The sequence below is a fragment of the Lolium rigidum genome, chromosome 1, assembly GCF_022539505.1.
Source record: "Lolium rigidum isolate FL_2022 chromosome 1, APGP_CSIRO_Lrig_0.1, whole genome shotgun sequence".
NCBI classification, from domain to species: domain Eukaryota; kingdom Viridiplantae; phylum Streptophyta; class Magnoliopsida; order Poales; family Poaceae; genus Lolium; species Lolium rigidum.
In genome coordinates, this window is record NC_061508.1 from 335,538,591 (window position 1) to 335,560,468 (window position 21,878).

Below are 21,878 nucleotides of genomic sequence, written 5' to 3' on the forward strand. Positions count from 1 at the left end.
CGCCACACTACACTCCGCCGCCATCAACCTTCAACGTGCTTCTTGACTCCTACTGGTTCGATAAACCTTGGTTTCTTACTGAGGGAAACTTGCTGCTGTACGCATCACACCTTCCACTTGGGGTTCCCAACGGGCGTGTGCTTTACGCGTCATCACACAACACAATCAAAATACTTTGCCCCAATTTAACAGAGAGGTTGTCAATCTCACCGGCTTGCTGTAAACAAAGGATTAAATGTATGGTGTGGAGAATTGATGTTTGTTTGCAAAGAACAGCAGAGAACAATGATTGCAGTAGATTGTATTTCAGATGTAAAAGAATGGACCGGGGTCCACAGTTCACTAGTGGTGTCTCTCCAATAAGATAAATAGCATGTTGGGTGAACAAATTACGGTTGGGCAATTGACAAATAGAGAGGGCATAACAATGCACATACATATCATGATGACTAATATGAGATTTACTTAGGGCATTACGACAAAGAACATAGACCGCTATCCAGCATGCATCTATGCCTAAAAAGTCCACCTTCGGGTTAGCATCCGCACCCCTTCCAGTATTAAGTTGCAAACAACAGACAATTGCGTTAAGTACTGTGCGTAATGTAAACAATACAAATATCCTTAGACAAAGCATTGATGTTTTATCCCTAGTGGCAACAACACATCCATAACCTTATAACTTTCTGTCACCGTCCCACATTCAATGGAGGCATGAACCCACTATCGAGCATAAATACCCCCTCTTGGAGTCACAAGTATCAACTTGGCCAGAGCCTCTACTAGCAACGGAGAGCATGCAAGATCATAAACAACACATATATGATAGATCAATAATCAATTTGACATAGTATTCCATATTCATCGGATCCCAACAAACACAACATGTAGCATTACAAATAGATGATCTTGATCATGATAGGCAGCTCACAAGATCTAAACATGATAGCACAAGAGGAGAAGACAACCATCTAGCTACTCGCTATGGACCCATAGTCCAAGGATGAACTACTCACGCATCAGTCCGGAGGCGGGCATGGTGATGTAGAGCCCTCCGGTGATGATTCCCCTCTCCGGCAGGGTGCCGGAGGCGATCTCCTGAATCCCCCGAGATGGGATTGGCGGCGGCGGCGTCTCAGTATGTTTTCTCGTATCATGGCTCTTGGTACTAGGGTTTTCGCGACGGAGAGATTAAATAGGCGAAGGGGCAGAGTTGGGGTATGCTCGAGGGGCCCACCCCATAGGGCGGCGCGGCCAGGGGTGGGGCCGTGCCCCCTAGGGTGTGGCCCCCTCCTCGCCCCTCTTCGTCTCCTCTTCGGACTTCTGGAAGGATCCGTGGAAAATAAGACCGTGGGCTTTTGTTTCGTCCAATTCCGAGAATATTTCCTGTGTAGGATTTCTGAAACCAAAAACAGCAGAAAACGTGAACTGGCGCTTCGGCATCTTGTTAATAGGTTAGTGCCGGAAAATGCATCAAAATGATATAAAGTGTATATAAAACATGTGAGTATTGTCATAAAACTAGCATGGAACATAAGAAATTATAGATACGTTTGAGACGTATCAAGCATCCCCAAGCTTAGTTCCTACTCGCCCTCGAGTAGGTAAACGATAACAAGGATAATTTTGAAGTGACATGCTACTATCAGAATCTTGATCAATACTATTGTAAAGCATATGAGATGAATGAAGTGATTCAAAGCAATGGTAAAGATAATGACTAAACAACTGAATCATATAGCAAAGACTTTTCAAGAATAGTACTTTCAAGACAAGCATCAATAAGTCTTGCATAAGAGTTAACTCATAAAGCAGTAAATTCTTAATAGAAGGCTTTGAAGCAACACAAAGGAAGATATAAGTTTCAGCAGTTGCTTTCAACTTTCAACATGTATATCTCATGGATAATTGTCAACACAAAGTAATATGATGAATGCAAATAAGCAAGTATGTAAGAATCAATGCACACAGTTGACACAAGTGTTTGCTTCTAAGATAGAAAGAAGTAGGTAAACTGACTCAACATAAAGTAAAAGAAAGGCCCTTCGGAGAGGGAAGCAGGGATTACTCATGTGCTAGAGCTTTTTATTTTGAAAACATGGAAACAGTTTTGTCAACGGTAGTAATAATTCATATGTGTTATGCAGAAAACATCATATAAGTTGCAAGCCTCATGCATCGAATACCAATAGTGCTCGCACCTTGTCCTAATTAGCTCGGATTTCCATGGATTATCATTGCATTACATATGTTTCAACCAAGTGTCACAAAGGGGTACCTCTATGTGACCTGTACAAAGGTCCAAGGAGATAGATCGCATTTGATTTCTCAACTTTGATAGATCTCAACTTGAGGACATCCATACCGGGACAACATAGAAAACAGATAATGGACTCCTCTTTAATGCTTAAGCATTAAACAACAGATAATATTCTCATAAGAGATTGAGGATTAATGTCCAAGCTGAAACTTCCACCATGATACATGGCTTTGGTTGGCGACCCAATGTTCTTCTCTAACAATATGCATACTCAAACCATTTAATCATGACAAATCACCCTTACTTCAGACAAGACGAACATGCATAGCAACTCACATGATATTCAACAAAGGTGTAACAGATTGATGGCGTCCCCAGATAACATGGTTACCGCTCAACAAGCAACTTATAAGAAATAAGATACATAAGCGACATATTCTTTACCCCAATAGTTTTTAAGCTACTTTCCCATGAGCTATGTATTGCAAAGACAAGGAATGAAATTTTTAAAGGTAGCACGCAAGCAATTTACTTTGGAATGGCAGAAAAATACCACATAGTAGGTAGTTATGGTGGACACAAATGGCATAAGTTTTGGCTCAAGGTTTTGGATGCACGAGAAGCATTCCCTCTCAGTACAAGGCTTTGGCTAGCAAGGTTGTTTGAAGCAAACACAAGTATGAACCTGTACAGCAAAACTTACATAAGAAGATATTGCAAGCATTATAAGACTCTACACTGTCTTCCTTGTTGTTCAAACACTTTTACCAGAAAATATCTAGACTTTAGAGAGACCAATCATGCAAACCAAATTTCAACAAGCTCTACGGTAGTTCTCCACTAATAAGTTTAAACTACATGATGCAAGAGCTTAAACATGATCTACTTGAGAGCTCAAAACAATTGCCAAGTATCAAATTATTCAAGACAATATACCAATTACCACATGAAGCATTTTCTGTTTCCAACCAAATAGCAATAAACGAAGCGGTTTTCAACCTTCGCCATGAACATTAAAAGTATAGCTAAGAACACCAGTGTTCAATATGAAAAAGCGGAGCGTGTCTTTCTCCCACACAAGGATTGCTAGGATCCGAATTTATTCAAACAAAAACAAAAATAAAAGCATACAGACGCTCCAAGTAAAGCACATAAGATGTGACGGAATAAAAATATAGTTTCACTAGAGGTGACCTGATAAGTTGTTGATGAAGAAGGGGATGCCTTGGGCATCCCCAAGCTTAGATGCTTGAGTCTTCTTGAAATATGCAGGGATGAACCACGCGGGCATCCCCAAGCTTAGACTTTTCACTCTTCTTGATCGTATTATATCATCCTCCTCTCTTGACCCTTGAAAACTTCCTCCACACCAAACTCAAAACAATCTCATTAGAGAGTTAGTGCATAATCAAAAATTCACATGTTCAGAGAGGACACAATCATTCCCAACACTTCTGGACATTACCCAAGGCTACTGAAAGTTAATGGAGCAAAGAAATCCACTCAACACAGTAAAAGAGGCGATGTGAAATAAAAGGCAGAATCTGTCAAAACAGAACAGTCCGTAAAGACGATTTTTTTAGTGGCACTTAACATGCTCAGATGAAGAAGCTCAAATTGAATGAAAGTTGCGTACATATCTGAGGATTACTCATGAATGTTCGCAGATTTTTCTGAGTTTCCTACAGAGGGATCTACTCAAATTCGTGACAGCTAGAAATCTGTTTCTGCGCAGAGATCCAAATCTAGTATCAACCTTACTATCAAAGACTTTTCTTGGCACAACAATGCAATAAAGTAAAGATACAAAGGTATTGCTACAGTAGTAACAAGCACCTTGACTCAAATATAAAACAAAAATTGCAGAAATAAAATAATGGGTTGTCTCCCATAAGCGCTTTTATTTAACGCCTTTCAGCTAGGCGCAGAAAGTGTAAATCAAGTATTATCAAAAGAGGAAACATTAACATTATTACCAGGGGCTTTCCGCCTACCCTTCTTACTCTTATTCTTACTCTTTGGTTTAGGGAATATATGACCGCATCTGGGTGTAGAGGTAAAATTTAGAGTGCCTTTCCCCACATCTATGGTTGCTCCCAAGAGTTTCAGCAGGGATCTTCCAAGTGTGATTTGTCCTGTCCCTACACATTCAATAACGAGATAATCAGTGGATACCATTCTTCCAAGAAATGTTGTGAACACACCTTCAGCTATTCCCTTAGGAATTATAACAGAGTTATCAGTAAGAGTTATTCCTTCTCCTCCTTCAGTAAGTCCCCAAAGTGTCAAAGATTCATAAATACTTTTAGGCATAAGGCAAAACTCAGACATAATACCACAACGGGCATAAAAAGTTTCACCACAAATAGCAACTTTAATAGTAGGGTCCCACATTGAAGGTTCAAAGTTTACTGGGACATAATCAAAATGCTCACGAATCTGACTATACCCTTTTTTTAAACAAGATATATTTGTCTCGAGAGTGTTTAATCTATTATAAATACTAGCAAGAGATGAATCAAAATTATTAGCGGAGCTAGATGATGTAAGCAATTTTTTTATGGCATTAAAAGCTTGATCCCCATCGCAGTGAAGGAAATCTCCTCCCACTACAGCATCCAAGGCATATCTATAGCGAAGAATAAGCCCAAAAAAAAAGTTACTAAGAAGCAGGCTTAGAATCATTTTCGGTTCAGTTTTACCATAAGAATCAAAAATTCTAGACCAAGCTTCCTTAAAACTCTCCTCATCCCCTTGTTTAAAAGTAAAGATCAATTCCTCGGGTGACAGAGTAACAAATACATGACTAGACATGATAAAAAAATAAATTAAATGCAAGTAACAAATTTTTTTATGTTTTTGATATAAAGAAAGCAAACAAGACAATAAAATAAAATAAAGTAAAGCAAGACAATAAACAAAGTAAAGAGATTGGATGTGAGAGACTCCCCTTGCAGCGTGTCTTGATCTCCCCGGCAACGGCGCCAGAAAAAGAGCTTGATAACGCGTGAAGCACACGTCCGTTGGGAACCCCAAGAGAAAGGTGTGATGCGTACAGCAGCAAGTTTTCCCTCAGTAAGAAACCAAGGTTATCGAACCAGTAGGAGATGAAGGCCACGTGAAGGTTGTTGGTGAAGGAGTGTAGTGCGGCGCAACACCAGAGATTCCGGCGCCAACGTGGAACCTGCACAACACAATCAAAATACTTTGCCTCAACTTAACAGTGAGGTTGTCAATCTCACCGGCTTGCTCTAAACAAAGGATTAAACGTATGGTGTGGAGAATTGATGTTTGTTTGCAAAGAACAGCAGAGAACAATGATTGCAGTAGATTGTATTTCAGATGTAAAAGAATGGACCGGGGTCCACAGTTCACTAGTGGTGTCTCTCCAATAAGATAAATAGCATGTTGGGTGAACAAATTACAGTTGGGCAATCGACAAATAGAGAGGGCATAACAATGCACATACATATCATGATGACTAATATGAGATTTACTTAGGGCATTACGACAAAGAACATAGACCGATATCCAGCATGCATCTATGCCTAAAAAGTCCACCTTCGGATTAGCATCCGCACCCCTTCCAGTATTAAGTTGCAAACAACAGACAATTGCATTAATTACTGTGCGTAATGTAAACAATACAAATATCCTTAGACAAAGCATTGATGTTTTATCCCTAGTGGCAACAGCACATCCATAACCTTAGAACTTTCTGTCACTGTCCCAGATTCAATGGAGGCATGAACCCACTATCGAGCATAAATACCCCCTCTTGGAGTCACAAGTATCAACTTGGCCAGAGCCTCTACTAGCAACGGAGAGCATGCAAGATCATAAACAACACATATATGATAGATCAATAATCAATTTGACATAGTATTCCATATTCATCGGATCCCAACAAACACAACATGTAGCATTACAAATAGATGATCTTGATCATGATAGGCAGCTCACAAGATCTAAACATGATAGCACAAGAGGAGAAGACAACCATCTAGCTACTGCTATGGACCCATAGTCCAAGGATGAACTACTCACGCATCAGTCCGGAGGCGGGCATGGTGATGTAGAGCCCTCCGGTGATGATTCCCCTCTCCGGCAGGGTGCCGGAGGCGATCTCCTGAATCCCTCGAGATAGGATTGGCGGCGGCGGCGTCTCAGTATGTTTTCTCGTATCGTGGCTCTCGGTACTAGGGTATTCGCGACGGAGATATTAAATAGGCGAAGGGGCAGAGCCGGGGGACACTCGAGGGGCCCACCCCATAGGGCGGCACGGCCAGGGGTGGGGCCGCACCCCCTAGGGTGTGGCCGCCTCGTCGCCCCTCTTCGTCTCCTCTTCGGACTTCTGGAAGGCTTCGTGGAAAATAAGACCGTGGGCTTTTGTTTCGTCCAATTCCGAGAATATTTCCCGTGTAGGATTTCTGAAACCAAAAATAGCAGAAAACAGGAACTGGCGCTTCGGCATCTTGTTAATAGGTTAGTGCCGGAAAATGCATCAAAATGATATAAAGTGTATATAAAACATGTGAGTATTGTCATAAAACTAGCATGGAACATAAGAAATTATAGATACGTTTGAGACGTATCAATGGTGCATTTGGCCGTTCATTTACCAAAAGAGGCAAGGCTTAGAGGCCCAGTGCAATATGGTTGGATGTACCCAGTCGAAAGAAGGTTGCTTACATTGAAGTGTTATGTTCGGAACACAGTCAGGCCTGAGGGATCGATAGCCGAAGCATATATTGTCGATGAGTGCCTGACATTTTGCTCGAGGCACTTCGACGACGTGGAAACAAGATTCAACCGTCCAGGTAGAAATCCAGAGCGGGGTGAAGATTGACACGTTGGTGATGTGTCTGTTTTAAACCATGGTGTGAACTTTATTGGAGCCTTTGAATATGGGGAGGCTAGTGCTGACTATGACAGGATGGTTTGGTATGTGCTCCGAAGTTGCCCTGAGGTGCAACCATACATCGAGAACGTTTCTCTTCATCCCCCATAAATATAGGTTATTGTACTCAATATAAATGCTTGCTTTGATGTTGGCATTGCAGCCTGTTCAAATAAATATTTAGAATCTATTTTCTGTTGGAATTGCAGCATGTGCAAAGAAGAGTTGAACTGACAAGGTGGTCAGATCAATGTTGATAAATGGCTTACCAAGGGATTTGCTAAATGGTTTCAGACTCATGTGAGATCTTTAGCTGGTTTATTTTTACAGGTTGAAAAAATGCATGATATTTTCTATGTGTGTTGCTCACCCTAGTTTGTTTTTTGCAGATTGGAAATATCTGTGATGTTAGTGCTGACCTCTATGCTTTGGCGTGCCAACCAGATCTCAGAGTGAGACTATATTCAGCATGTGTTGTTGGCGGTGTTCGGTACCACACTGTTGACTGCGAGAAAAATATAGAAAGACACAAAATAGTGGAATCATTTCCGAGGGGGCGGTTGCGTCCATAGGTTAGTCGTCCTCTTCCAGTGCGATTGGTTTGACCTTGGTGGTAGTAGGAGACCCAGAATCGATGTTGATGGATGGACACTTCAAAAGCGTGAATACAAGAAGGTTTTGGTACAAGAATGATCCTTTCATTCTAGCATCGCAAGCAACCAAGATTTTTTTATGTGCCAGACACGCTCTTGAAAGGAAATTGGCAAGTGGTGCAGATATTTCAGCATAGACATCTATGGACTGTAACTGAAAGTGAAGCGGGACACGGTGTTGCTAGACTGTCATACCAAGATGATGATTCCAGGGAAGCTCATGTGCAAGACAGAGAAGGTACTGTACGAACTAGGTTGAGATGGGACCATAAGCGCGTGTTAGTTGATGTTGTCGTTGTGGAAAAAATGAAGAAAAGGAGGAAGGAGGTTGTTGCTGAAGAAATCGACGACGATGAAGAAAACATGACTGATCAGACAAGGTACCAGTATTATAGTGGTGATGATGAAAATAGGAGTACGAATCCTCCAGTTTTCGATGATGATGAATAGTACCAGCTTTGTAGGTTTTGTTTTGCAATCTTTATTCTTTGTCATGTGTTATTTGTACAAGATCATGTCCCAGATTTTGGTTTTATTTGTGTGGAAGACAATGGCAATGTATTGGTACTGATTTCTTCTATTATAATAGTTACATTGCCAAATGTACTGGTAATGCTATTTTGGTGTGAAATACAATGGGTATTTGTGTACCCTGGAGTTTTGTGTTGGTACTGCCAAATTGCATTTAAATAGCAGTCAATATGCTGCCACAATAATTCATCTGAAGTAGTGACTACATGCTATCGAAATTCTGTACAAAATTGACACAAGCTTGGTGCTGCAGTATTGACAACAAATAAACCACAATTACACTTGCTACAGTTGTCCAGAGTGCACATCACTTACTGCAAGGAATTACACTTGCTACACTGCTACGGATAACACAATAATCTGCTTTATCTACTCTCATATTTCAGTTGCTACACATCACCTAGGTACAATAGATGGCAAAAGCTACAGATAACACCCAAATCATGAAAAGGTTACTGCCTCCATCAGCTTGCGTCTTCAAAGCTTGGTTCTTCGATTCATCGTTGCTCTGCTTCCTTCCAGCAAGCAGCGAGATTTCTTCCTGGAGCCTCTCAAGTTCTTCATCTCGATCCCAAACTGCATCACGTAGATCACAGACAAAGTCTTTGAGATACTTATCCATGGGTTCATCAACCCACTCAAAGCTGGCACACCCTTTGCCAACATCAATCTGAGAGATATGAAAGATAAATCAACCAAAATAGAAATGAAATTCAGAAGGGGCAATCTGCAATTCAGAAGAGGATAACTAACCGAGCGAATTTTGCAATTTCTGTATCTTCGCCCAGGATTTGCATCAGTCCATGAAATCTACCGGGGCATCATCTCGCCACACGCACAGAGGACGGTGGGCCCGTAACTGAACGACGGCTGCCGATACGGGATTGGCTTGCCCGGGTGCCGGCGGCGATGCGACGATGCTCCCGACCTCGAAGAACTGCCTGACGCCGCCATGTGATGATCCTAGATTTTGATTTCGGATACAATGCAAGAAGCTGGTTCGATGCGATGCGAGAAGGAGGTCGAACCCTAGATGCGAGGAAGAGGACGACCGCACCTTGTGCGCACCTGGTTCGACCGCACCTGGTGCACACTTGGTTCGACCGCACCGTATTTGCTATGATATTTTTTGAATAAGTAACTTCCTATCTTTGCTATGTCAAGAACTGAAGCGTAGCGCAGCGGTTCGGTCGAGGGTTCGTGCTCGGTCGAGGGTTCGACTACTCGCAAGAGCAGTTTTTGGCTATTAATTTGCGCGAGCGTAGTGCATCCACCACATGGGCCGTCGGACTAGCTATTCATTCACCGCTTGGGCCGTCATGATAACAGTAGGGCTGACCCATAAAAATAGAGATATATCATAAATAGCCCCATAGAAGACAGCCCAACAGAGGAGGATATCACCAACAACCCAACACAAGGGTGGGCAGCACAGGGAAAAATTAGCGAGATGCATAGGTCCCACATGTCCGAGGAAAAGTGATGACATGGCAGCCAAGTCACAACTTCAATTACGCGGAGAGCCTAACGACGATCTTGTTTCGTCGCAATAGGCTGCACTAGAACGTCGTAATCCATCCCAGTTAGATTATGACGTTTTCATTTAAGCAGCAAACGACGTTGTTTCCCCAGAACGTCACTATTTTCAAGGGTTTTGCCCCCTCCATCAGCGCACGACGGTGTGGCTCAAAAACGTCATAAAATTATGACGTTTTTCTACAGCGTCACTATTAAAACGTCATAGTTGGACAATTTTCTTGTAGTGTTATGTAACGCTACATGCTGTGTTTGCTGAGATCCGATGAATATTGTACACTATGTTGAGGTCGATTTTATATTTTTGTCATATGTTATTTGTGATCTTGCATGCTTTCCGTTGCTAGTAGATAGTATGGCCAAGTAGATGCTTGTGACTCCAAGAGGGTGTATTTATGCTCGATAGTAGGTTCATGCCTCTAGTTTTCTGGAAGAGTGATAATAACTTCTAAGATTGTAGATGTGTTGTTGCTACTAGGGAGAAAACAATAATGTTTTATCCGAGGATAATTCTATTGTTTACTTTACACACATTGCTTAATGCGATAATTTGGTGCTTACAACTTAATACTGGAAGGGGTTCGAACGATAACCGAATGGTGGATTATTAGTCATAGACGCAGTTGGATTACGGTCTATGTATTATGTTGTAATGCCCAGTCGAATCTCATAGTAATCATCTTGTCATGTATGGACGATATTCTGTCAATTGCCCAGCTGTAATTTGTTCACCCAGCATGTTATTTATCTTTATGGAGAGACACCTCTAGTGAACTGTGAACCCCGGTCCTTTCCTTTACACTGATAAATTCAATTACTGCAATCCTGCTATGTTTACTTACTGCAAGCTCTGTTATCTTTAATTACTGCAAATATCTCCTTCCACTCGATATATTTAATCCATTGTGTTCACGAAACCGGTGAGATTGACAACCTCACTGTAAGTTGGGGCAAAGTATTATGGTTGTGTTGTGTGCAGGTTCCACGTTGTTGCTGATGCCGGTAGTGCGCCCTACCAATAGTCAGCCAGCAACACCTTCAGAAGTTACGCCTTTCTCCTACTGGTCGATTAAACCTTGGTTTCTTATTGAGGGAAAACTTGTTATTGTGCTCATGACGCCTCCCTCTTGGAGTTCCGCAACGGTGAACAACTGCACGCCATGATCCACGAGCATCATCGTCGTCGTCATTATCTCCCAAGCAGGTCGCCATCGATCTCTCCGGCTTCGAGTTTGGCGTGACCACCCACCAGGGCATGAGCTGGGACAGGCCGCGCCTGTCCCAGAGGTTCGCCTCAATCGTCGACGGGCAAGAGCCCCACCGTGTCATCTTGCGCGTGTCCGGTGACGCGACTGGCATGTGGCCCGCGGAGGTGATGTTCGACGGTGAAGGGTAGATGTTCCTCTGGAGGCGCTTCGCCTGCTCGCACGCCATCGACATCGGGCACTTCATCATCTTCAAGTACGACAATCATGGCAACTTTAGCGTCATGGTCTTCGACGAGACCGTGTGTCGCCGCCACTACCACTCCGACGAGGATGACTAGGTTATGCTAACACGAAGACGATGTAGTTTCTACTATATTTCTATCATGTTTTTTTTTTTACTTAAGTTTCTATTTGCTCCAAGCAAATCTGCCAATATGTATGCAACAATGGAGAAATTAAATGCAAGATGATTTAGCCAGCTTCGGACTGAATGGCTCGCCCCGCTGCGCGTGGTCTCCGGGCCAGCTGGACCGCGCGACGCATCCAGTTTATGGATCGATCTAAATGGACATAAACGGACCGTTTAGATCACCGATTTGGTCGGCCCGTTGAAGATGCGTTAATGGCTAATATGAACGCACATGCTTGCTGTAATCTTTCGCTCCCACGAAATTTCTCGCCTGCTGCTGGCTTTCGCTGCGTAGTGCTGCCCTTGTCACGTCCAAACGTCAAGCGGTGGCCGTGTCACACCGGTCACGGACACGCTTTGGCTTTCGGCTTTTCCCCTGAACGGCAACATTCGTAGCCTGTGACGGAGCCCTTTGATCCACAAGACATTGCCCAAATCGGCAAATGCGGGACGACGACCGAGGCGAGGCGCCCTTTTGATCCATCGACGCGCACTGCATGGAGAATCGCTCTCTTTCTCGCCCGCGCGTTCAAACCAGTCCAGTCCGGACGCCACCGACCGAGACCTTCGGCCGTGGCGACCGAGACTGTCCTACTGCCAGAAGCTTCCTGGAAGATGCCCTGCCCTGCCGCCACCACCATATATCCTCTGCGGCAGCTTCTCTCTGTCGCTCCTTCAGATTCAGCTCCAGGCTCAGTACTCAGTAGCCCCGAAGGAAGAATTGCGTGTCCAGCCTGCAGTGCCGCACACGGTAAAGTCCAGTCGTTGCCGATTCTCTCCTTGACCTGCAAGGCTCTTCTTCTTGCTCTTCTTGCTACCCCGCCGCTACTCACCAGTTCCCACCTGCGCTGTGCAGTTCTCTTCTAGCTAGCACCCACCGTTCGCTTCCAGGTTGCCGGAGAAGGATGGGCCGCGGGAGGACGGAGATCAGGAGGATCCCCAACGCCGTCAGCCGGCAGGTCACCTTCGGCAAGCGCCGCGCCGGCCTGCTCAAGAAGGCCAACGAGCTCGCCGTGCTCTGTGACGTCGACGTCGGCCTCCTCGTCTTCTCCGACGCAGGGCACCCCTTCCACTACTGCAGCCCCCACACCAGGTCTGCACCTTGCGTACCCATCCGTCCATCCGCTCCCAGCTTTCCCCGCTGATCGTTCGTGCCATCTATTCCGGCCGGTCGTAGATCGGTTTTCGATATGAGGTGGATTTGTTTCTAGAGTACAATGCAGTAGGTAGGTGCTACCCTGCCCTGTTTGCTTTTCGGTCGCTCTTCTCTCAGGTAGTAGTGTAAATGTACGTGTACGATTGGTGATTGATTCTGGGAGAAGGGCATTCTGAACCATGCTTCGATGAACTAGTCTATTTCCTGAACCCTCGGGAAATCTTGATGTTATTAAGATCATCAAATACATGGTCCTAGCTACTGCATTTGGGGTGTTTCATGATCAAGTTACTCAAAGAGGGTTTTTGTTTCCTTCTTCAATTTACCTCTAGTCATGCGGCCGTCTTCAGACAAGGAGCCATCATCATATTCAGATGCTTCTGTACCCGCCCCAATGTTAACCACTAAATAATTGTACTAGCTCTTAGGTTCAACCAGCTCAAGTTAAACAAGTACTAGCCGGAAGCATTCATTTAACAATGCTCAGTGGTTGAACCTTGATTACTTGCATAAACCCACGGCACAATCCTATGGTGCTCACATATTTCACTTATCGTTTGTTAAGCTGGAGCGAGCTGATTCAGCGTTACGAGAGCATCACCAGCGGCGAGTTCCGGGGGACAGGTGATGAGGATGATGACCAGGTAAATAAGCAAATACATATACTGTACTACATACAGTTGCACACTCAAAATTAACTGCACGGTAGCATTCTGACTGGCGTCTCTGATTCTTGAGTGCAGCAGATGTTCACGGAGATCGCTGAGCTGAGGCGTGAGCGTGACCGTCTGGAGGCCAGCCTGAGGAGGCAGACCGGAGAAGACCTGCCGTCCGGGGCTACCAGGGAGGAGCTTGATAATATGGATCAGCAGCTCGAGCTGACACTGGGCAGAGTCCGTGAAATGAAGGTATATAGATACTAAGATACATACACAATCTCTGCACAAAATTCAATGCTTAAAAGTTGAACCAGCAGCTGAACCAGTGTTTCTCGTGTGCAGGATGAACTACTGAGCCAGCAGCTGGACGAATCACACCGCAAGGTAACTGTAATCGCAAGGGAACCAAAATGAACAAACATGATTCAGATAACCAACTATTGCTCATCTGGGAATTGTGATTTTCCTTTAAACGTGGCGGCAACTGTGAATGATTTTTTGCTTTCCTGTGTCGTGCAGGTGCACATCTTGGAGGAGCAGAACAGCTTCCTTCACCGCGAGGTTAATAATTTCAGTAATCTGCACTGCCTCACTGCCTACCTGCTCGTACTCTGTATATACTGGCTGTCTGAATGTGTGTTGGCTCTCTGTCAGGTGACCGAGGACGGGCAACAACATCGTGTTGCCGTGGAGGCCACGGAGGGCAGCACGACGCCGACGCTAATGTTCGGGGGCTTCTTCCCGGAGGTGGAGGAGCAGTTGTCGACATCGCTTCAGCTGTGGCCGCAGCAGCAGCAGCTTCCCGCCGTGCAAGGCTTCGGACTGCAGCCCAGCCTGCGTCTGTGGTAACTAAGGTCGTGCCTATAAACACATTACAAGTGGCACTTACTAACTCTTTGGCGATCTATCGGCGTCTTGACTAGTGTTGCGCATTGTTCTGTTGATAATTTGCAGGTTGAGGAGAAGCTGATGACAGACTGACAGAAGGGCCGGGAAGTTAATTATTAGTACTAGTAAACTGAATCTACCTAAACCTCTATTGTTGCCATGGTTATCTAGCTAAAACTTAGTAGCAGCTCAGTAGTTACGGGCTTGCAGCCAAGCATGGGGCGTATGTACGTTCAGAGGCCTTGCAGTTGACAAGTAGTAGATGGCAGTGTTTAGTCAGATATATGTCCCATTTTGTTATAGTACTAAACATGATTTTCCCGTATGGTTTTCCTGAGGACTGCACATATGTCACGTTGGTTCATGTGAATCCTTCGGGCTCCCCGCGTCTGGTCCTCGGGTCGCTCCCCGCGAGCGACTCCAGGACCCCCAAACCCTAACCTCCCCCGACCCCCTTCCTCCACCCTCCCCCACCGCCGCCGCCGGCGCAGGCCGCCGGGCAAAGCCCGCGCGGTGCCGGCGGCGGCGGCCTTGCCCTTACCCGCGCGCGTGGTGGGGAGGCGCGGGGGCTCCCTCGTCCGGCGGCGGTGCGTTTTGGTGGTCAAGGTTCCGGCGGCGGCGCTCCTCAGGTGGCGCGGCTCCGGGTGGTTCGACGGCGGCGGCGCGGCCACTTGGCAGCGGGCGGCGCGGAGGCCAGCGGCGGCGCCCCCGGCCCGGATCCGGGCCCTTCGGGCTCCATCCGGGCTTGGACGGGCCAGATCCGGGGCGTCCGCTCCCGGCGGCCGATGGGGCTGCTCCGGCCGAGGACGGTTAGGACGGCGGCGCGCGGACTGCAGCGCGGCCACGGGAGCTTCACGAGCCTGCCGGGCTCGGCCGGGCCAGAGGGGCCTGGTATGCTCCTGTAGCTGCGTCCGGTCTGTCGCCGCAGGTTGGCGGTGGAGGTGGTGCCCTCCCGCGTGGCTGCTGTCCAGACCCTCCTAGGCTCGGGATGTCTCCTCCCGGTTTCGTCGGCCGTCGTCTTTGGGCCACGGTGTGACGGCAATGGTGATTGCAAGATCGTGGTGGCGCGCGTTGGTGGACGGCAAGATTGGCGGAGCGCGATGGAGTGTCCGGGTCGTGGTTCTTTGGGGGACGGGAGAAATCCCTGTCGGATGGTCGACACCGACGCGGTGACGCTCGCGGGCGCCGCCTTCCTTCTTGAGGGGCGTCGGGGTTCCCCCACCCACAACCCTCCCGCATATCGGGGAAACCCTAGGATTTGTCCGGGCAGCAGCGTCGTCATCGTCGCATCCCTTCTTGAAGGTGCTGCTTTGGTATGCGGCGCTTCGGAGGGCCAAGATCGTGGTGGGACTTCTCCGGAGGGCGCAGCGGTTGCGGTTCATCATTGTTTTCGTCGATCCGGCTTTGTCGACGTTGTTTTTCTCTTTTCCTCTTCTTATGTTTTCTTTTGGGCTTTGATGTGCTGTTTGCCCCAGCGGTGGTCTCTACCTTGTATCGGTGTTGCTATATTAATATAGCGGGGCGAAAGCCTGTTTCGAGGAGGTTCATGTGAATCTACGGCAGTATTTCCTTTTTTACATCACTCCATAACAGTGTTGATATATCTGACCTGAATGAGATGATCAACATGTGTATCAATTTTATTTTATTTTGAGATCAAGGTGTATATCGTATATTGGTAACATTGTGTCAGTATCGGTTTTGAGTCCTGACTCACCACGTTGCCCCTGTGCCTCCTACACAATAAGTATCGGCCGGGCCGAAGCGAGGAACGACCGAATTCCGGTTACTCTTTCCTCTCCTTCATCCTTCCATCGTCTTCCTTAGCCGGCGACTTGAGCAGTGCCCAGGTCTTCTTCCCCCCTCCCTCTCTCTTCCCTGGTCCCTGGATCCGTTTTCACCGTGTCCTACACGGCTCGCATCTGAGTACCGATAGGTTAGGGTTTTTTTATTGCAGTAAATCGTATTGTCGGATAGTGCTCAGATGGACTGAGCAGGAAACTTATTTGTGGAGTGCTACAGCTCTCGGATTTGTTTGCCTTTGTTTTGCACCCAACGTTCAGTAGCTAGCGCTCTAGTTATTTGTATTTTTTATAGCCAGTAAAAAAGATCTACTAGTGCCTGCTCTGATGCATTATGGGCATTTGAGCCTGCTCAAAGAAAAGTTCATGCTAATGGATTGGATGTTAATCAAACTATCCGCAACAAATGTTCAGATGAACCCAATAGCTTTTTAAAAAGTTGATGGTTATTTGGAATAATACCAAGCCCAAGCCTCCTTCTGTGCTCATGTAAAAAAGAACTTCTTTTGTGCTGGGCTTTCATGATAACATGGCTACTTCAATGCAGATCCGATGATGAAAACAAGTGCCCCCATGGTTTGTGGGCAGGGACCGAAGACTGATCGTTGTGTCAAAAAAACTATGTCAAGATCGAAGGGTATTCAGCTTCACCATCTACCCAATGTAAGTTAATTTTGTTCTTGCATCTTCGTTACTAGGCAGTAGCACGCGCATATCCTTCTTATTCCTGTGAAGGGTGATAATACTTGATCCTCATACATAAATTAAGGTAGAACTGTAACTTGAACCTTGGTGCGTTGGTTCCCACACACAAACACGTTATCTTTTTGGGTGGCCCAAACACTTTGAGGAGGACCGTTGATTTGTTTTCTGATTCCTTGCAGGATGTACTGCGTGGTATACTATCGCGATTGACAATGAAAGAAGCCGTGCGGATGAGCATACTATCCAAGAAGTGGAGCACGCTTTGGAAATGCTACCCAAAGCTAGTATTCACTAGAGCCACGATGCGCGGCAGTAACGCCGCCACGACAGGCCCTGCAAAACCCTTGCGGACAAGGTTCATCAGGGGGATCAACAGCATCCAGCGACAGCTCAAGTCATCTAACCTGAATAAGTTTGTGGTCAAGTTTGCGCTTCGCAAAAGGCACACACCTCACATCGATAGATGGATCAATTTCTGCGCCGCCTCCAGGGCGAAACATGTTGTTCTTGATTTATGTCCAGGGCCGAAAGGCAGCAGCGACAAAGATGACAAGTACAGTTTCCCGCTGCATCTTCTCGGCGCCTCGGGTGGTTCTTGCGTGAAGTCTCTTAGTCTAGGGTTCGTGTATTTAACACTGCCTCCTGATCACTGTGGATTTGCAAACCTTAAGAAGCTCTCTCTGCAAATGGTTCATGTCACAGGGGATCTCCGGTGCCTGCTTCCAAATTGCGCTGTTCTTGAGTGGCTAAGCCTCACCAAGTGTAGAATGGATGAGCTAAGCATAGGCCAGGAACTGAGCAGGCTCCATTATTTGCAGGTGAAGTACTGTATGCTGCAGAAGTTGGATATCCGAGCTCCAAACCTTACCATGTTTTTGTTCGCTGGTCGCACGATACCTATATTGCTGGGTGAACCTGTGAAGATTTCGGAGGCAACAGTCGAATTGATCACATCCTCGGACTGCTTCAGTTATGTCTTCACTGATCTTGTCGATGCTCTTTCGCATGTTCAGTCCCTCTCCATAAGCTTCCGAATTGAAACCAAGGTCTGTTTGCCTTCGTGATCCAGCTTCCATTTCTTCGTGCTTTATGAGCAGGTCATTGGCTCAATCAGTGTTGCCATGCTTTGTCGTACAGGTGATAAATTTTGTGAAAAATCAGACCAGACTCACCAATCTGAGACGTCTGGTCCTGAAAATCGATATTGTTGGGTCACCAGAAGTTACTGGTGGGATTCTTCGTTTGGCCTATCTTTTGGAGTTAGCCCCGGCTTTGGAAGAGTTAGTACTCCATGTAAGTGATCTCACATTACAACTGAAAATTCTAAAATGATCTTGGGTGCATTTGGTCAGAAAACAAAAAGTATTTGGATTTTGTTGGAAAGGATAATCCTAGATGTACGTTGAGGAATTGTAGGGTCCATGTGCAATGTTTTGTGCAAATAATTGGTAGGTTTGCCTGCATCAACGAACATCTTTGTATACATATTTGTGTTGCACCCATACCAATGTGCTACAAACTTGATGAGTTTATATTATTTTAAATTGGAACACATCGTATTCATAGTTTCTTAGTGAGATAAATATGTGGCTGATTAGTATATTATATTACTTCCATGCTCGAGTCTGAACATGGTGTAATATAGTGAGATTTTATTGTGCAGATGAACCTATATATCCCTTATATGCTCTAAGTAGTACACTGGAGACTATTTCTTTGTCTAAAACAACATCCAAAAAAGAAACTACACATATGATTTTTTCCTGAAGTTCTTTTACAATCTAAATGTGCTACTATTGAATTTTCTAGAACTCTTGGGTGTATGGAACGATTATTTTGCCATCATTTTCTTCTTGCATTTTTCACGAATCATATATGGGATGGCAAAATCTTAATCCATTTTGTTGGCTCTAAATTTAATATTGTTTGGTTAATTATGTCTAACACACCAATATAATCATGCAGATGTGTTGTTTTGACTCGGCAATCGACGGTGAACCAAATGAAGATGCCTACCGGCCACATCCTCACCATCACCTCAAGACTATCAAAATGACAGGGTTCTATGGTTTACTTGGTCAGGTTGAGCTAGCACTCTACCTCCTTCGGAATGCAACTTCTCTTGAGCGTATGATCATAGATCCGGTGGTGAGGAATAACTGGTTTATTCCATCCATGGGTGGAGCTAAGCCTAACATAGACCGGGGCACGTCGATTGCCCTCAATAAACTTTCGAGGCAAGAGTTCAGGAAAGTCCTTGACATTCTCTATTAAGCGGATATGAAACTATGTTGTAGGTATCTTTATATTATTTTTTTAAGGTATGAGAGATGGCAATAGAAAAAGGGGCTCAGGAAAGGTCGTCCTTAATTAACCTCTGTCCAGAGAAAGAGGAAGTTGAATCACATGTATCTTTATTTATGTTGTGTTTATTAGACTATCTGGTACATATATAAGTACAATATGTTGACAGGATTTCTGTCCAGAGAAAGCGAAATAGGATACTGATTATACAGGATTTAACCACAAGATGTATTCCTTTGTCTTTGAGTTAGAGATTTCTGAACATAAGCAATTCATTCATCTGCTGTTGTTGGTAGACAGGCAAGTTCAGAAATTAAGAAGTCGTGCAACCTTTTGTTTTTTACCGTGAAGGTCATGAAACCCTGTTTGTTCTCCTTACGTTTTGTACCAATCCAACTTCTGCTGATCATGTTGTTCCATCAGTAATAGCGTGACAAGCTCACTTAGAGAGGATTACAAGATTATGATTTTTTTGATACTTTCAACAAGTACAACAGATTAAAGTGATTAAACCACACATTGAACGAGCAAGCACAACCTGAATATGGAGGGCTCAATTTTTTTCGAAATGGGGAGCCTCAACCTCTGCATCAAAGCGATGCATACAATTTTTATTTAAACTATATTCAACCGAACTGTCAAGATCATACAACATCAAAAAAAATCCAAAACCACCACTCAAGACCTATAAAGCCAACAATGGGTGAAGTAAACTGGCATCAGGGCTAGGGCCTTTGCCTTTAAAACAGAAACAAAACATCCCACCAACTTAAAACCGGGGGCATCCATGAGTCAGCCTGTGGCGAAAACAAGAGCTCACAACCGGTTTAGCAGACCCTTGGTGAGCGCCTATACCCTCGCTTCAGAAGTCGTCGCCACCATCGAACCACTGGTCCATCTTCAAGGCAGAGATCCGCATAGACCTTGCCAGCCTGTTATCAACACCACCATGAAAGATCTATCGTGCGTAGCACCTGCCGAACATGCATGACTCAACATAGCACCAGCCAGCTAGGTATCACTTGACAACTAGCCTCTGTCATCCGGCGCCGCTCCTCAAACAATGCTCCCAAGAGAGAAAACGACACCACAATGCCGCCATCGTCCGGTCTGGAAGATCAGAACCTAGGGTTTGCCCCGAAGCGGCATGAGAAGGACAACAGTCGTTGCTTAGCGATGCCTTCATCAAGGTAACGTCGCAGAACGCCGTCATCGCCCGCCAATCGGCTCGGTTTTTCACCAGCAACTACGTCTTCCCTACTCACAGCCGGGACTGGATGACTGATCTCACGATCCGACAACCCAGCCTCAGGCCGACCACCTCCAGCGGAGGAGATGACCACGACCACCATGCCCGGAGCTACAGCCCTAGGCTTCCTCATGACGCAAGAGAAGCCCAGGAATGCCACTACCGCGGACGGAGCATCGACATGAGACCGGCATGTGAATCCCGCCCAAGACCATCTAGGCCCAGATCTTGGCCAAGCCTCACCGCCCGGTAGTGCAGCCGCCAGGGAGCAGCACCTCCTTGCCGCCGCCACCCCCCCCCCCCCCGCCGCTGTCTTAGGGGAGGTCACGCAAGACGCCACTAGCAAGTCCTCTAGTCGCCGGCCGAGGTAGGACCGCCGCCGCCATGCCACCAGGTCTTTTCCCCGTAGTTGTGTATTCGTGACACATATTATCCCATTTAATAGAAACGCGTCTAGAATACCCCTTTTAGAAGCTTCCAACCCTCATTTTTTTTGATGTTTGTCCATTGAAAAAAGTGTGAAGTGATGATCGGGGGTTCGAAATTATGAAAATGATGACAAGGAATGGAACAAATGGGGATGGTAAGTTTGGACATGATTTTTTTAAGGATACGCCATGGAGAGATGTATCAGAATCAAGAAGAAAGGCCAGAAGGCCTGAAGTACAACATGCTCGGGGCACAGGCACCCGCGCAGCGCAACTCCCCGCTACTCCTAAGAGGTAGCACGCATACCTAGCCGAACTACTCGTGGAATCTCCACTTATCTACTGGTGCGAGGGATCCTCTAAAGATCCCGACCACTCTCCACAACTCCGCCTCATTGGCGATCGATGAGAGCACCGCGGATTGGAAGGTGCGACCCTTTCAAACACAATGTCATTTCAGTGTCGCAAAAGACACCAACAAACGAGGGTCACACCCCCCGGCCCTCCACGCTTATCCCGCAGCCAACCAACGAAGCTTGTATCTACTTGCGGCATCCAGTGATGCTTCCCCCACCAGCGCAGGAAAGCCGCCCAAACCTCCCGAGACAACATACAGCCCATGAGCAAGTGGTCTATAGTCTCCTCGCTTTGATCGCAGAAAGGGCATGCAACCGGATGTGGAAGACCCCGCCTTCTCAGCCTGTCTGCTGTCCAACATATGTTCCTGCCAGCCAGCCAAAGGAAGACTCTGCTGTTTGGTGGGGCTCTCGAGCGCCAAATCTGAAGCGCCCCTGGCATATCCACCCTAGCTCCAAACATCGCGCGGTAGCCGGAACGCGCGGGTAGGCAAATTCTTTCTTCCAGCCCCATCTGAAGCTATCTTCTACACCCTCGAGCAAGGCAACATCCTCCAGCCTATCTGCCACATAGAAGATTTCTTGGATCGCTGGTGCATCAAGATCAGGCGGGACATCATCCAGCCAAGCGCCAGTCAGTCCTTCTCGCACTTTGCGCATTCGCATCAAGCGATTTGGTACCGCCTTCAGCAGGTTTGCTGCTATGTCTATCGGCCGACCTTCGGGTAGCCACCGATCTGTCTAGAAGAAGGTGGACACCCCATCCCCTAGCACCGAGAAGGTAGCACCATCGAAGAGCTGTCTCACCACTTGCGGGACCTGAATGTTCAGCTC

The 21,878-nt window shown here is 46.1% G+C and overlaps 2 protein-coding genes across 2 annotated transcripts; both read left to right on the forward strand.

Moving 5' to 3' along the window:
• The first annotated feature begins 12,402 nt into the window (after positions 1–12,402).
• On the forward strand, positions 12,403–14,282 carry LOC124663712 (MADS-box transcription factor 30-like). Its single transcript, XM_047201388.1, has 7 exons — positions 12,403–12,590; positions 13,219–13,297; positions 13,397–13,561; positions 13,655–13,696; positions 13,832–13,873; positions 13,967–14,157; positions 14,267–14,282. The coding sequence occupies exons 1-7, from the start codon at positions 12,403–12,405 to the stop codon at positions 14,280–14,282; spliced, it is 723 nt and encodes a 240-aa protein (XP_047057344.1).
• Positions 14,283–16,552: 2,270 nt separating this feature from the next.
• On the forward strand, positions 16,553–18,999 carry LOC124684421 (F-box protein At5g03100-like). Its single transcript, XM_047218737.1, has 4 exons — positions 16,553–16,665; positions 16,887–17,753; positions 17,845–18,000; positions 18,673–18,999. Exons 1-4 carry the CDS (start codon positions 16,555–16,557, stop codon positions 18,979–18,981), a joined length of 1,443 nt encoding a protein of 480 aa, XP_047074693.1. The 5' UTR covers positions 16,553–16,554; the 3' UTR covers positions 18,982–18,999.
• The last annotated feature ends 2,879 nt before the right edge of the window (positions 19,000–21,878 follow it).